The 15,721-nt window shown below is 41.1% G+C and overlaps 1 protein-coding gene across 1 annotated transcript in view; it reads left to right on the forward strand.

Moving 5' to 3' along the window:
- The window catches only part of KPNA3 (karyopherin subunit alpha 3), a 36,993-nt gene extending 23,870 nt beyond the window's left edge, over positions 1 to 13,123 (forward strand). The window contains exons 11-17 of the mRNA XM_035110362.3: positions 3,562 to 3,693; positions 4,492 to 4,620; positions 6,275 to 6,379; positions 6,483 to 6,554; positions 6,637 to 6,799; positions 9,353 to 9,447; positions 10,355 to 13,123. Coding sequence (XP_034966253.1) covers positions 3,562 to 3,693; positions 4,492 to 4,620; positions 6,275 to 6,379; positions 6,483 to 6,554; positions 6,637 to 6,799; positions 9,353 to 9,447; positions 10,355 to 10,453 — 795 coding nt within the window. The 3' untranslated portion in view covers positions 10,454 to 13,123. The remainder of the gene's footprint in view (positions 1 to 3,561; positions 3,694 to 4,491; positions 4,621 to 6,274; positions 6,380 to 6,482; positions 6,555 to 6,636; positions 6,800 to 9,352; positions 9,448 to 10,354) is intronic.
- The last annotated feature ends 2,598 nt before the right edge of the window (positions 13,124 to 15,721 follow it).

Genomic DNA, 15,721 nt, shown 5'->3' on the forward strand with positions numbered 1-15,721 from the left:
CCCCGACACGGAAGGCAACTTCGGCCGTCTCTGAACTTGCCTTAGGTGTTGGGGGAGGCAGGCAGGAGGCGGCGGTGTTCCCCTATCGCTAGATGAATGCCCTGATTTTCTGATAGGAGATTTTTATGGCCACTTTCGCAAGACGAAGCGGTGGCCATAGAAAACCTCGTCGTATAGAGAGGCAACCTCCGATCAGAAAATCCTTTCGTAAAGCGGAATTTTCGTCTAGCAGGGCATTCGTCTAGCGAGGCACCACTGTACTGTATAGTTAACATGCTATATCACTTGAAATATAATTTTACAAAGTTTCATTATCTGGCTACAGTTTTTCAAAATGGCATTTTACACACGAGTAAACCAGCCAGAAGCATTACATGCAAGGTGACTCAGGGGTGGGGAATCTTTTCTGGTCGCTTCCGTTTAATCACTTGCATTTGCCCGGAACTCTCTGAAGCCTCGTGAGAGCCTCCCAGAGCCCTATAAGCAAGGCAGAGCAGTTAAAAGCTTTTTGCACTGGATAAACTCTGCACAAAAAGAGCTTTAAAAGTCTACCATGTGTTTAATTTGTGTGATTTCAACTAGCTGGCTATGAACCACATAAAGTTGAAATCGTGCAAGTTATGTGCATATAAGCTGTGAGTTAAACTTAAACTTTTTTTACTATTTAATTTGGCTGCCATCCTATAAACACTTAGAGGAGAGAAATTGCTCTTGAGCACCCTGGGCCTGTCTTTCAAATAGACAGATAAAGAATTGTGTACAGTTTACGCTTTGTTTAATCACAATGCGTATTTTGCTAGTTCTTTTTTAAAAATAAAAAAAACAGTACTAAAAAGATTTTTGTCTTATGTATATTACAAACTTACATTACAAACCACAAGACTGGTGTTGTTCCCAGTTTATCTGGAAACTTAGTTCTTGTAAGACAGATGATTTGCCTGAGAATATTGAAATATATATATATATATATTGTGTGTTCAACCTGGTTTCATCTCAGGTACCTGTATATATTCAATGTTCCTTGTAATTAGAGAGGTCAAACCTCCTTCCTGAGACTCTTATTTCTCCTCAATCATGATATGGCATCCAAAACTGCTGTTACCGGTGTGTTCTAACATACCAAATTTAATTCTTAATACTTTTTATTAAATTGTTAAGATTTTATTTTCCACATTTATGCCCCACATTTCTGACAAATGCTTGGTGTGGCTTACAGCAGTGTTTCTCAACCTTTTTTGGGCCACGGCACACTTGTTCCGTGAAAAAAATCACGAGGCACACCACCATTAAAAAAGTTAAGAAAATTAACTCTGTGCCGCCCTATATTATAATTATGACTGTAAGAAACACTTGCCAAATATTGCTTTCCGGCGGGTCAGCGCTGCCGAGTTCTTAGAAGATCCGGGTTTCTGATCCACCCCACCCGACCCCGCCGTCCCGTATCTTACCCTGTGCGTGTTCTCGGACTTGTGAGAGGACAATTTGGTCTTCATGCCTCCGTGAATTAGCAACAAACTACCTTTTGAATGATGGAGATTGAATATTTTAAAAGTAGCTACTTGAAGTCCGCTCGATTTTCCAAAAAAGAGACACACGTGCGGCATTATTAGCTGCTAGGGGCTGCCATCTTGGCTAAAGGATTCTGGGATGATCCTGTCACGTGAGGCATGGGGAAAATGGAAATAATGAAAGCTGATTGGTCTGTGGAAACTAGAAGGGGCGAAGAAATAGGACGCCCAGGGAGGTGGAGTTTGCAGCTGCAAAATTGCCCTTCTCGTCGCCGCACGTCGCGGCACACCAGCCAGCGTCTCGCGGCACACTAGTGTGCCGCGGAACAGCGGTTGAGAAACGCTGGCTTACAGTCTTGTTTACAATAATATATATAACGTGTGTGTGTAAATACAGTGGTGCCTCGCTAGACGAATGCCCTGTAAGACTAATTTTTCGCTTAACGAAGAGATTTTTTCGAGCGGAGGTTGCCTCGCAAGACGAATTCGTTTTGTGAAAAATTTGTCTAACGAATCGCAGTTTCCCATAGGAATGCACTGAAATTCAATTAATGTGTTCCTATGGGCAAAAAAAATATATTTTAAAAAAATTCAGTGCATTCCTTTGGGATTCGCTAGACGAATTTTTCACAAAACGAATTGACTCACAGAACGAATTAAATTCGTCTAGCGAGGCACCACTAAACAGCAGATGATACTTAGACAAATATAAGGAGATAGGAGTGTGGGTAAAGGTAAAGGGACCCCTGACCATTAGGTCCAGTCGCAGACGACTCTGGGGTTGCGGTGCTCATCTCGCTTTATTGGCGGAGGGAGCCAACCTACAGCTTCTGGGTCATGTGGTGAACCAGAGCAGCGTACGGAAACGCCGTTTACCTTCCCGCCGGGGTGGTACCTATTTATCTACTTGCACTTTGATGCACTTTCGAACTGCTAGGTTGGCAGGAGCTGGGACCAAGCAATGGGAGCTCACCCCGTCGCAGGGATTTGAACCACCAAACTTCTGATCGACAAGCCCTAGGCTCTGTGGGTACACACAGTCAATAAGAGGGCATGGATGCTTTGGTTTTTTACAAGATGCAAAGACCGTGTTTGTGTAGCTGCCCAAGTGCCTAGGCCTCCCAATGAGATGCTTTTGTTGATATACCACGAGTTCAAAAGTAGTTAGTGCACAATCTCATGCTATTTCTACAGTGATGGTTAGATTCCTGCATCCTATTGCAACATTGTTCTGCACTGGTTTTATCTGAATGTCTGTTTAATCCAGAGCTTTTACGTTAGAAATACATTTCTAGTCACTTTGGGGGTAGCTGACCTGCCCTTAGGGCTGTTGAGACAGTTTTATTATGGTGCTAAAAGAAGGCCTAATAAAAAAATCAATTCTGCCTTTAGAAAAATAGGTCTATGCTGAGGCAGGCTAAACATATTTTATTCCTTTGCTGGAATTTCCTAAGGTCATGCTGATATCATTGCTAATCTTTGTGCCAACAGCGCCATCTACGGTGGCACCTCGGTTTTCAAACGTAATCCGTTCTGGAAGACTGTTCGAGTTCCAAAATGTTCGCCAACCGAGACACAAAGGCTGGTCTGCAAATTTAATAGAGAAAATTGAGAAAAATAACATATACACTCAGCGGACGCCATTCGACTTCTGAGGTGCATTCAAAAACGGATGCATTTACTTCCGGGTTTACGGCGTTTGAAAACCGAAACATTTGTCAACGGAGATGTTCGAAAACCGAGGTACCACTGTACCTTGTTTTCAGAATAAATTATATAAATTCCCCCAGAGTGGCTGGGGGAACCCGGCCAGATGGGCGGGGTATAAATAATATATATTATTATTATTATTATTATTATTATTATTATTATTATTATTATTATTATAAAATTCCTTAAACAGTGTGGAGAAAACACAAGAAAACAATTTGAACATGCAGAATCCTCTTTCACAGCATGTAATTCATTTCAGACATGTTGTGTAGGGGAATCAATCCCATTTGGGTGTCTATTGCAATCTTACATTGACAAAGGAAACTTCCCTTCTCTGCAGATCCTTGTGGACACTGTTTGGGCTTTGTCCTACCTGACAGATGGTGGTAACGAGCAAATTCAGATGGTGATAGATTCTGGTGTGGTACCTTTCCTAGTTCCCCTTCTGAGCCACCAGGAGGTCAAAGTTCAGGTAATCGTTTTTTGGATGCATTTTTTAATAACTGAAATTATCTCCTCTGTATTGTCCAGCTTTATTGTTGTACATAAAAACTAAAGTCATTAATTCAAATGTTAAATCCATTTGTTTAAAGACACTTAGACAATGCTTTTTAATTATTCATATGGTCTCCTAAAGCTTCATTAAAAATAGGACAATTTATATTTCTTTTTAAATGTAACCCACGTTTCATTCCACTGTGGGTTAAACCTGTCCTGGGTAATATGCCTGTTCTGGGTGAGGTTGTCCTCCATCCTGCAGCCCGAGTTAGGCCTGCCAGGCTTCCCCATTTGACCACCTGCCATACACCTGGTACCATAGATGATGCCCAGTGTGGGGCAGGTGAAGCCCTGACTCTGCTGAAAGTGGGATTGCAGGTTGCAAAGCTCTATGCTTCAACGGGATGTCATGGTCATGTAGTTGGCAGGTCTTGCTGAGCCTCTTGCAAAACACCGTGCAAAAAGCGGTCATTTGATGTCAGGTGATTGACAGGGGGACGGTTCTGTCTGCCTGTTGGAGGGCCTCTGGGCTGTGCCACAATATCGTGGCAAGGACAATATTATTTTGTCCTTTTTCCAAGGAGCTCGAGGTGGTGTACATAGCCATGGAATGCTTCCCCTATTTGTTTTTAATTTAAAACAAATCCACTTTTAATAATCTTACACTTTGGGTGAATTCAAATTTTAACCCATATGAACTAATCTAGGGAATGAAGCCTGGACCTTGTAAGGCAATCAAAGATATTACTAATATTTTTTTCTTCAAATGTAGACAGCAGCATTAAGGGCAGTTGGCAACATAGTAACTGGTACTGATGAACAGACACAAGTTGTTCTCAACTGTGATGTCCTCTCCCATTTCCCAAATCTTTTGACACATCCAAAAGAGAAAATAAACAAGGTTAGTACTCATTGAATTTTTTGTATACAGTAATCTGTTCTTTAGCTACAGGTGTCTGGAAGGAATTTTTTTATTCTGTTCTTTAGCTTAGCAGAACAAGCAGTCTCAGCTTTTGCACTGAACAGGAAAAATGACCCTCTTTTGGAAGAATAATTTAAATGTTTACTCCGTCCCAGTGCTCCTGGAAAATACATTGTGAAGGGCAGTATACAATTGCCATCAGTAAATAAATAAGGGATCTAAAAATGCCAAAGGAAATGTTTCCCTCATTCTCCTTTATATTCCATTGATGCACTTTTAATTAGTATGTAGTTGCGTGCTCCCATGAAGTATCATTGTTTGTTTCTGCCATAGCAACAAACTTCTGTAGGGAATTGACTGTGCAGATCCCATTTTGTACACCAACACTGGAGCAGTGTAAACCTTGAAATCCTCCTTAAGAATTGGGATTAAGCTTCTCAGTGGTAAAGACTTCCAGATATCCCTTTAAGAGACGCTCATGGTACTCTGATAACTTTTCTTTCTGTGTTAAAAATGGATGCAGCTGCTTCAGAGGCCGGAGGATATGGCTCTGTTTTAGTTGATTTCATATAGAGTCCTCTGTTCCTTTTCTCTCTTTTTTACTTCTCATTACTTTGATTTCTCTCAATGCAGACTCATTAACTTTTATTTGAAACAAAATAAAAATACTCCTTCCAGTAGCACCTTAGAGACCAACTAAGTTTGTTATTGGTATGAGCTTCCGTGTGCATGCACACTTCTTGGTATCTGAAGAAGTGTGCATGCACACAAAAGCTCATACCAGTGACAAACTTAGTTGGTCTCTAAGGTGCTACTGGAAGGATTTTTTTTATTTTGTTTCAACTATGTCAGACCAACACGGCTACCTATCTGTAACTTTTATTTGTTACTTGAGGCAGTCTGGGAAAACAAATGTCTGATATCAAGTCATTTGGGTTTTTATGTGTGGTTAATATACACTCACATATTTCAATCCATTTCACACCTTGAAGCTTGCTTTCCAAGAAGCTGTTACTCATTCCCTGCTTTAGGAACATGTCTTCATGTACTTCTTCCCCGCTCCTCTCATGAAGTGTAGAAGTGAACACTCAGACTGGTCGATCAGTGCTTCTCCAATGGTTTGAAACAGGACCCCACCTTTGGAGGACCACTTCTACAGTCACTCCACGTTTTGAAAGGCAACACACCTTCCCTCTTGCCAAAGCACATCCTGACTCACAGTCTACCACAGTTACCTCACTAAGGGGACACACACACACACACACCGCCCAAATTCTGTCTTAAATTTAAAACAGATTATACAATATGCACAACATATCCCTTCCTGTCCTATTCCCACAACTCATGAACATCCATAAATGTATCATCCACTCAGTTTTTATTAACAAATTTCCAGAAGAAAAGTATCAGTTGCTTGAAATCTCATTTTGTCACCATGCAATGTTTCTAACTGGAAACAGGCTGAAATTAAAAGTTTAAAAGCTTGTTGATAAAGCATGGTTTTTTTATGTCGAAGATTCTACGTTCAATCCCTTCTATCTCTAGTTAAAACTGTCAAGTTAGCAGGCACTGGTAAATGTCTCTGTCTAAGACAACTTCACATGCAGGGGTTTTTTCCCTCCCCACCCCCCAGGAAGCAGTTTGGTTCCTTTCCAATATCACTGCAGGAAATCAGCAACAAGTTCAAGCTGTAATAGATGCTGGACTTATCCCTATGATCATTCACCAGCTGGCTAAGGTAAGTCAAATGCTGAATCTGACTGTTTGTCTCATTTTGGTTGCAAGATCATATGTCTACACATATTACTTTGCAAATTCAAATCACCTTTTATATCCTTTAGGGAGACTTTGGCACACAAAAGGAAGCTGCTTGGGCAATCAGCAACTTAACGATAAGTGGTAGAAAAGATCAGGTATGTGTCTTAAGTAGTCAAATTAGTAAACTTGGAACCATTTCTAAGGAAGAAATTAATCATAAGTATCTCTTCTGTTTAGGTTGAATACCTTGTGCAACAGAATGTGATCCCACCATTCTGTAATTTGTTGTCAGTCAAAGATTCTCAAGTGGTTCAGGTGGTTCTGGATGGGCTGAAAAACATTCTAATAATGGCTGGTGATGAAGCAAGCACAATAGCAGAAATTATAGAAGAATGTGGAGGTAAGATGTCATTTGGTAAATGCGATATGCATGGGATTTCACTTCACCTCCAAATAGAGTGTGTTTGGGGTGTTTTCGGTCTTACGTGAACAGCATTGATAAAGGTGGTGAAACAGAAACCTGGTGGAATAGAGAGAACCAGTGGGGCATTGTTATTTCTGGATACTAACTCTACAGGAAGTACATTTGAGAAGATTACAGACACAATAGCCAGGAGTCCTGAACTAAAGTATTACCATTCAGGTTTGCAGTTTGTGTGTGTGTGTGTGTGTGTGTGTGTGTGTGTATTCATTCATTAATCCATTCCCTGCCCATCTGGCTGGGTTTCAGTGTGATGCACCTGAGACAGGGCTAGGAGCTGCCCTGCTACAGAAACTGCAGCCAGTAGCATTGCCCAGTAGAGCAGTATCAGAAACTGAAATAGGATATGCACAGATTGAAAAAGAACTGTTGGCTGTAGTGTTTAGAATGGAATGCTTCTGTCAACTTACATTTGGCCAGACAGTAGACGTCCAATTGGACCATAAGTCACTGGAAACCACTCTGCAGAAGCCATTGTTGAGCACCCCAAAAAGGCTTCGGCACATGTTGATGCAATGACAAAATCCTGATGTGCACATCCAGTATCACCCAGGCAAAGATGTTGTACTTGCAGACACTTGCAGACATTCCTGCACAATTGCACTTAGACATAATGAAAAGGGTACACTTCTCACACATAGGAATTGAAAGCTCTCTCTGAAGCACAAGGAAATGTGTATATTGGCCTGGCATGAATGCCTAGCTGTCCAGCTCAAGGGAAGTCACAGTACCACCCTATAATTCCACCTGGAGTCCTGTGTCCAGTTCAGGGCACCACTGTTTAAGAACAATATGAACAAGCTGGAATGTGTGCAGAGGAGTTAGACCAAGATGACCAAGGGTCTGGAAACCAAGCCTTATGAGGATTGGACTCAGTTGAGGGAGCTGGACATATTTAGCCTAGAGAAGAGAAGGCTAAAAGGTGACATGAAAGCCATCTTCCAGTATCTAAAGGTCTGTCATGTGGAAGATGGAGCAGCAAGCTTGTTTTCTGCTGCTCCGGAAGGTAGGACCCAAACCAATGGCTACAAGTTATAAGAAAGGAGATTCTGACTCAACAGCAGGAAGGACTTTCTAACAGTAAGAGCTGTTAGACAGTGGAAGGGTCTCCCTCAAGAGTCTGGGGACTCTCCTTCCTTGGATGCTTTGAAGCAGAGGTTGGGTGGCCATCTGTCATGGATGCTTGAGGTGAGATTCCTGCATCGCAGGGGGATGAACTAGATCAGGGGTCGGCAACCTAAGGCCCATGGGGGTCGTTTAACCGGCTCATGGACCCCCGCTGCCCGCTCGGTCGGCTCCCATGCACGCTAAACCAGCGCGGAGCAGAGTGAGGACCACCTTCCACAACACTGGCTGGCTTCCCATTGGCTCCAGGAAGCTCCTGCAGCCAATGGGAAGCTGCGCACGCCTCCTCCGCACCAGAAGGAGCGCCGGAAATAGTGTTTGCACATGCGCGCGCCCACACACGCACACACACACACACACTCCAGCCCACTGTGGCATCTGCGGGACCGTGAACCGGCCCAAGCCACAAAAACTTTGCTGACCTCTGATTACTAGATGACCCTTGTGGTCTCTTCCAACTCTACATTTCTGTGATTCCATGTCTTCATTCCCCTGGCAAAGTGCTGCATGCTGCTTTGTGTATAAAGAATATACACACATTTCCTTGGGCGCAGACCAAGGAATTTATTTTTTTCAACAAAAATGAAAGGCACGAATACAGGATGGGTGACACCTTGCTTGAGAGCAGTACATGTGGAAAGGATCTAGGAGTCTTGGTAGACCACAAACTTGACATGAGTCAGCAGTGTGATGCAGCAGCTAAAAAAGCCAATGCAATTCTGGGCTGCATCAATAGGAGTATAGCATCTAGATCAAGGGAAGTAATAGTCCCACTGTATTCTGCTCTGGTCAGACCCCACCTGGAGTACTGTGTCCAGTTCTGGGCACCACAGTTCAAGAAGGATACTGACAAGCTGGAACATGTCCAGAAGAGGGCAACGAAAATGTCAAAGGCCTGGAAACGGCTTAGGGAGCTGGGTATGTTTAGCCTGGAGAAGAGAAGGTTAAGGGGTGATATGATAGCCATGTTCAAATATATGAAAGGATGTCATATGGAGGAGGGAGAAAGATTGTTTTCTGCTGCTCCAGAGAAGCAGACACGGAGCAATGGATTCAAACTTCAAGAAAGAAGATTCCACCTAAATATTAAGAAGAACTTCCTGACAGTAAGAGCTGTTCGGCAGTGGAATTTGCTACCAAGGAGTGTGGTGGAGTCTCCTTCTTTGGAGGTCTTTAAGCAGAGGCTTGACAGGCATATGTCAAGAATGCTTTGATGGTGTTTCCTGCTTGGCAGGGGGTTGGACTGGGTAGCCCTTGTGGTCTCTTCCAACTCTATGATTTTATGATTCTAACTTGCAATTTCTTAATTCATTAAACTTTTCATTTTTCTTGCTTCTCTTTGACCAGGCTTAGAGAAAATTGAAGCATTGCAACAACATGAGAATGAAGACATTTATAAGCTAGCATTTGAAATAATAGATCAGTATTTCTCTGGTGATGAAGTAAGTACCTCTGACTTCTAAAATGTAACAGCAGTAAGTGGCTGCTTTGAGTACTCTGCACATATATTGGTGTGGGCCAATGTAAAATGCTTTGAAAAAACACTTTTTCCTGTACACCGGAGGCACAGTTTCCATTCAGTGTTCTATTCCAGCCAGTGTTACATCTGTGCAGTACTTCATATTACCAGCAAAACAGAAACGTGCTGGCTTGTTAAAACAGGATGCAAGAGCCTCTGCTGAGGTTCCTAAGATATGCATTACTTGCAACTGAGATAGGTGCTCTGCACATAGTTTACAGCAGCACCTGAGGATGGAGATTATGAAAACTTTAAAATGTGGAACAAATACATATGCACACAGCGTCTCGTTCCTGAGACTGCATGCATGCTGGGTAATGCTGGAAGACTACGCTTAGCACCCTCTCCCCAATAACTTACAAATAATTTGCCGGTACTTTGCTAAACAAAGATAAAATGATACCCTAGCTTTCTCAAAGCCTCAAGTTGGTTTCAGAACATCACTTGATGTATTTATTTGAGGAATTAGTAGCTCTCTTCATGCATTACTAATAACATTTAAGTTACTATTTGAAGGTGAGCTGCAGGGTCTAGTGTGTTAGGTCCATCACCAACTCATTGTCAGGAGCTAGCCAGCCCGGTGTAATTATTGGCATTAAAAAGGAGTTGGGAGGAGCTGCCACCAGCTCAATGCCCCAAGAGATTGCTCATAAGAGTAGCAGTTTTGAAAATGTCTCAACTTTTGTAACATGTCCAAGCCTTCTGTATGCATGGTGTGCATTTTTGATACCTGCTCTTGTACTGTTGGGCGGAATATGTTGTCTGTGAGTGGGCCTATTTATAAGGTGAACAATGAAATCCCATGGTATGCACTTTCTTTACTTTTGTAGATTGATGAAGATCCCAGCCTCATTCCTGAGGCAACACAAGGAGGTACTTACAATTTTGATCCAACGGCCAATCTTCAAACAAAAGAATTTAATTTTTAAGTTCCATACAATGCAGCTTTTCTATTCCACACCTGTAAAATGTACCACCTGATGGTTGCCGTTGAAAAAAGGACTCCAAGCATATGCCTCTTTGTCTGATGCTTCTAAAGCAAGTTGTATCTCCGTCACTTTGCCGTTGCCAAAAGTAACTCACACGGACCATAAATGCATATGCATGATCTCATAAACTGTTCAGAGTAGTTGTTTTTTAGCAACCCCTGCTACCTTTCCTCTCTTGTTTTTGCCTTTTTTGCCCCTGGTGCCACAAGCTGACAACTGCAGTCTGCAGTTTTCAGAATATCCCTTTGTGGTGGCGGCTCATTGGCTTCCCACAGAAGTGTAGCTTTCTTTCTAAAATAGTGCACTGTGGATCAAGACTCTTTAGTATGATGCTTACATTTTGGAAGACTTCCAAGAGGCCCTGTTTATTTTTAAAGCCTCTACTGTTGTCCTCTACAAACATATTTTCATATATTTAATGTGGAAGAATAAACAAAGAAAATGCAAGTCAAATTATTTTCATTGGTGAAATTGAAATTTTAAAAGAACTTGGTAATTGATTAGTGTAAAAACAGACTACATATATCAGTAATTGTGTTCATTACTGCCTTAGAAGCTTGGGTTTGAAGAATGAAATTTGCATTTGGACTAGTAAAACATGACCAGTATACCTAATTTTTGAGAACAGCAAGCTGTACTTGACCACTCTTCAGCCTGTGTGTTCCTCCTGTTTTGGAAATAATGAAAATGCTGTGCATGGTATTTTACCTGAGCTACAATCTGTTACGGACTTGAACTTCGTTTTAAGTTGAAAGCAAAATCCCATATTAAAGAAACAAAGCTACCCCAAATGAGCATTGGATAGCAAGAATCTTGCTTTCATCTTTTAGTAGGCAATGCATTATTTTTGTTTTAAATTTATAACTGAATAATGTTGATTTATATTGGTTTAAACTGTGGAGCTTTCATGTTTACTGTAATTTAGTCTTAAACTATTTTTTTACTTGCCAGTGCTTATGATGATGGGGTTGGCAACAAACTAGCAACTATTTTAGGAGCATCATAAAAGCTTCATTCTTGGAGTATTGGAAGGATAATAGAAAAATTAGTCTCTAAACCTATTCATATAGTTAAGATATGTCTTTGTGGAAGCTGCTACTATTCAGAATAAGCGTAACATGCAGCTCACCTTGAATAAATTTGCATAAGCTGGTAACTTGGGAGATGATTAATATTGGGGTAATGTCCAGCCTGGCTTTTCAGATGATCCTGGATTGCTGTGGGTAAAGATGAAATTTAAACTTTGTAACCTGTCACACAAACTGGTATTGTTGCTGTTGTTCACTGGATGTACTTTCCCCAATGCCTTGATGTGAAGGGATACTGAAAACGTTAAACTAATGTAGTTATTGGATGTGGGTTGTATTTACTGTGATGAAGATAAGGACAGATGCCATCACAAGCTTTGTTGATCAGCTGTTTTTCCACTGATGAGCAAAACATTGCAGGTGTTCATTCATTAAATCTATCTGCCAAGGTGGAGCCACTTTAAAGAGTGAGTTGTATTGTATCTTAAAATGATACAAGTATGTAACTGCAAGATTTTTACTTGCTAGATACTCTGTTTTAATACAGTGGTTTGGCCTCTATTTATAGGTTTTATAAATTTTAAAATCAATTTCTCTTTAAGGTGGCTCAGACTTTTCAACTCTTGTGCACATAAAATTGAGTTGAAGTTCATTGTGCCTTTTTTCTTTAACCAGACATTAAGTTCATTTGGTAACTGTGTCCTATATTAACACATTTTACTGGAATTGTGTTGTGCTTGCTAAAAACTAGACATTTCAAAATCAGAATTAGATCTGGTCATAGGTTTTGGAATTTCAAAGCAGGTATGCAGTTGATGATGTGAAAAAATGCCCCTCATTTTATAGTATGCCTGTGTCCGCTGTCTTAGATGCTACACACAAAATGAGATGATTTTTTCACTACTGTGAAGACTGAGATGAACATAGGAAAACTTGTTTGAAGCAGTAACTTAGATTTTTCTCATTCTTCTGTCACCTTATCAGCCCTTGATTGGGATCCAACCATTTTATAGTTAAAGGAAACAAAGGCTTGAATCCAAATATCCTGCTGTGCAAGAGTGGGAGATTTTTGCAGTTGGGCTGAGAGAGTTGCCCCCCCCACCTACTAATATATGTGATATCAGAGTGTCAAGAGGCCTCCAGAACAGGAGGCTGCAGATGGAGGAAATGGTCTCCCTTCTCTCTTACCCCTCTTGCAGAGTTTCTTCCAGTCATGCCATTTATTAGGATCTTTGTATGCAAGCCAAAAGTATATTGCTGCACTTTTAAGTTTTCAGAAGTGTTTTAAAATTGCATTGTGTTATTTTTTTAACTCTCAATTAATAGATTAAATTGTTACTTCAAAAGAGGCATCTAAATGTGTTCCTAATTTTGTATATGGGCTTAGGTTTTATAACCAATAAAAAGCTGCTATCAAATACTGTACTACAAACCTGTAAGACCTTATTTTGAAAACAGTGATGTGCTTTAAGTGGATTTGTAGGCTTACTTTTCTCTGACCATTTTCAAATGACAATATGTCCTCTAGTGACCTGAACTGACTTCTTAAAGCATTACCAAAAATAAAACAGTATTTACAGTGGTCGCCGTAATATATAATAATTCTTTTTTTTTGAATATGCATCTAATAAGAAGCTTTGTATTTGGCAGAGTTGTACACATTCATGTACAAGAAGGTGTCATAACTTTTGTCTGATATCTTTGTTCTGTTAAAGAGTCGTCTGTCTGAAGGAAAAATACAGTGCCGCATAGCAATTTGTGGTCATTGTCAAATTAATCAATCCTCAGTTTGATGTAAAATGACAATGGCAGGAATGTGTTTTTTTTTAAAGACATAGTAGAGTTCTGAGTATTGTCCTATTCTGTATGTGATAGGAAACTAATCTCAGGGAATATACTTGCAGTGTTCCACATATGCAGTAATCCAACACTAGTGTAACACAGAGGATAACTGTTGCATCCGCATTTCCTAGACATGTTGCCAAACTAGTTTTAATAACTTTTCAATGAGTGCTCGGTTTGTCTGCAGTACTATGGTCAGACCCAAGCACTGAAGTTCAAGGGATCTGTCCACTGCTGCAGAAATGCGAAGGGCTGAAGTGGCTTACTGTATTTTAAGATCCAATCCTCTGTACAGTCAATTTTAACGTACCTTGGAATGTGGTGTGGAACTATTTGGGACTTGGATTTTTTTTAATGTTCTGTCACCCTCAATTTTGGTTTTGGAGGTTTCTTATTACTTCAGGCAGTACTTCAGAAAAACCCAAACTAGCTCCCAACAGCATGACATATACACCTGCAACAGGTGTAAAAGTCTATCAGAAGCAACTGGGGGTGGAAATAAGGGGATGTATATGCAGCCACCATATCTGACTAGACTGAAACTGCTTCTCAACCAATCTGGTAAATTTCACAATTTTGGTGACTGGAATGGAGCCCAGATAAGCTGTTGAAGTCAGATAAGGGGTAGAGGTTTCCTGTGCAACAGGCCCCCACCATTACGTTTGCAACAATTACTAAGCTAATAACATTACTTGTATTTTATAATGGCATTTTTTAAATGTAAGCTCCCCTGAATCCCAATGTAGATTAAATAAGATACATTAAATAAAATACTTATAAAATGATCCCAATGCTCAGTGATAGACCATCTCCAGTTAGGAGTCAGGTAAGAAGGGGACGGCGAGATGCTGATACTCTGGAGCGCTATTGCGAGTCAGATGATGCTTCCTCACTATTTTTGTATATTCATTAAAAGGTTTACATCCCACTTTTCACATAAGTATCAAAGCAGTGTGCAATAATAAACAGGATGTTTAATGTGGAATTGTCTTGCTTTGTTCATTCCCTTTTAAAGCGCATTGTCAAATTGTCCTGTGTTTTTGCTGTGGTTCTTCTGTCTTTCTTGGGGTGCTTCCAGACAAAGCTTTAAATGTACCATCACCTTGCCTCCTTGCCACAATTGTACGGTGGTCCAACGAACATTGTAAGCAAATTGTGATCTCAGAAAATCCATTAAGGAAAAAATGGAATAGCTGCACAATCTCTTTGCAGCTGTGAATAGGGAAATGTGCAAGTGGGAGAAGCAGGAGCAGTTATCCCTAGGGAAGGTGGATAACCACTCCTTTCTATTGCCTCTCATGTATTTCTGGTTTCACAGCCATCTCATGCTTTGCATATCTTTTCCCATGAACTATTATCACTTAGCCTTAATTGTTTCCTGGAATAAGGGTTACTCAATGTACACACTATTTAATTAGTGGATTTCAATGAAAACAGCAGTGGTTACCGTACTTCCAAATACAGATGTGTGTATGGAAGTGAGAGCTGGACCATAAAGTAGGCTGATCACCGAAGAATTGATGCTTTTGAATTATGGTGCTGGAGGAGACTCTTGAGAGTCCCATGGACTGCAAGAAGATAAAACCTATCCATTCTTAAGGAAATCAGCCCTGAGTGCTCCCTGGAAGGACAGATCGTGAAGCTGAGGCTCCAATACTTTGGCCACCTCATGAGAAGAGAAGACTCCCTGGAAAAGACCCTGAGGTTGGGAAAGATGGAGGGCACAAGGAGAAGGGGATGAGATGGTTGGACAGTGTTCTCGAAGCTACCAACATGAGTCTGACCAAACTGCGGGAGGCAGTGGAAGACAGGAGTGCCTGGCATGCTCTGGTCCATGGGGTCACGAAGAGTCGGACACGACTAAACGACTAAACAACAACAACAGAATGAACACTGCAGTCATTCTGCCCTGTGCTGCAGACACGGTTTCTTAATCTGCATTTCCCTTCTGTTAAGGTAGAATTGTGTAACTAACAAGTACACAATTCACAAAGTAACAAGTTTCCTATCTGGGTTGTGAAACTGATCAAATCAGGTGGTTCCACTAGATCCACATGACAGATTCTCAGGTGAAATGAATACGGCTTGTAGCTCAACTTGCAACCATGTTTACTTAGAAGTACCGTGTTTCCCCTCGGTGCCTGGAACCCAGCAGTGCCGCGCAGAGCGCCCAGCAGCACCCGAGCCAGTGGCCTGGCCCCTCCAAGGAGGCCTTAAGATACAATAAATCCCCTGAAAATAAGACACCGTGTGTTTTTTTTTAGTAAAAAAAGGTATAAGACGGTGTCTTAAAAAAGGGGAAGCACGGTATATATGCAGCACTTTAAGCCTCTGATGC

This window comes from Zootoca vivipara, chromosome 3 (genome assembly GCF_965207765.1).
Source record: "Zootoca vivipara chromosome 3, rZooViv2.hap1.1, whole genome shotgun sequence".
Classification (NCBI taxonomy): Eukaryota; Metazoa; Chordata; class Lepidosauria; order Squamata; family Lacertidae; genus Zootoca; species Zootoca vivipara.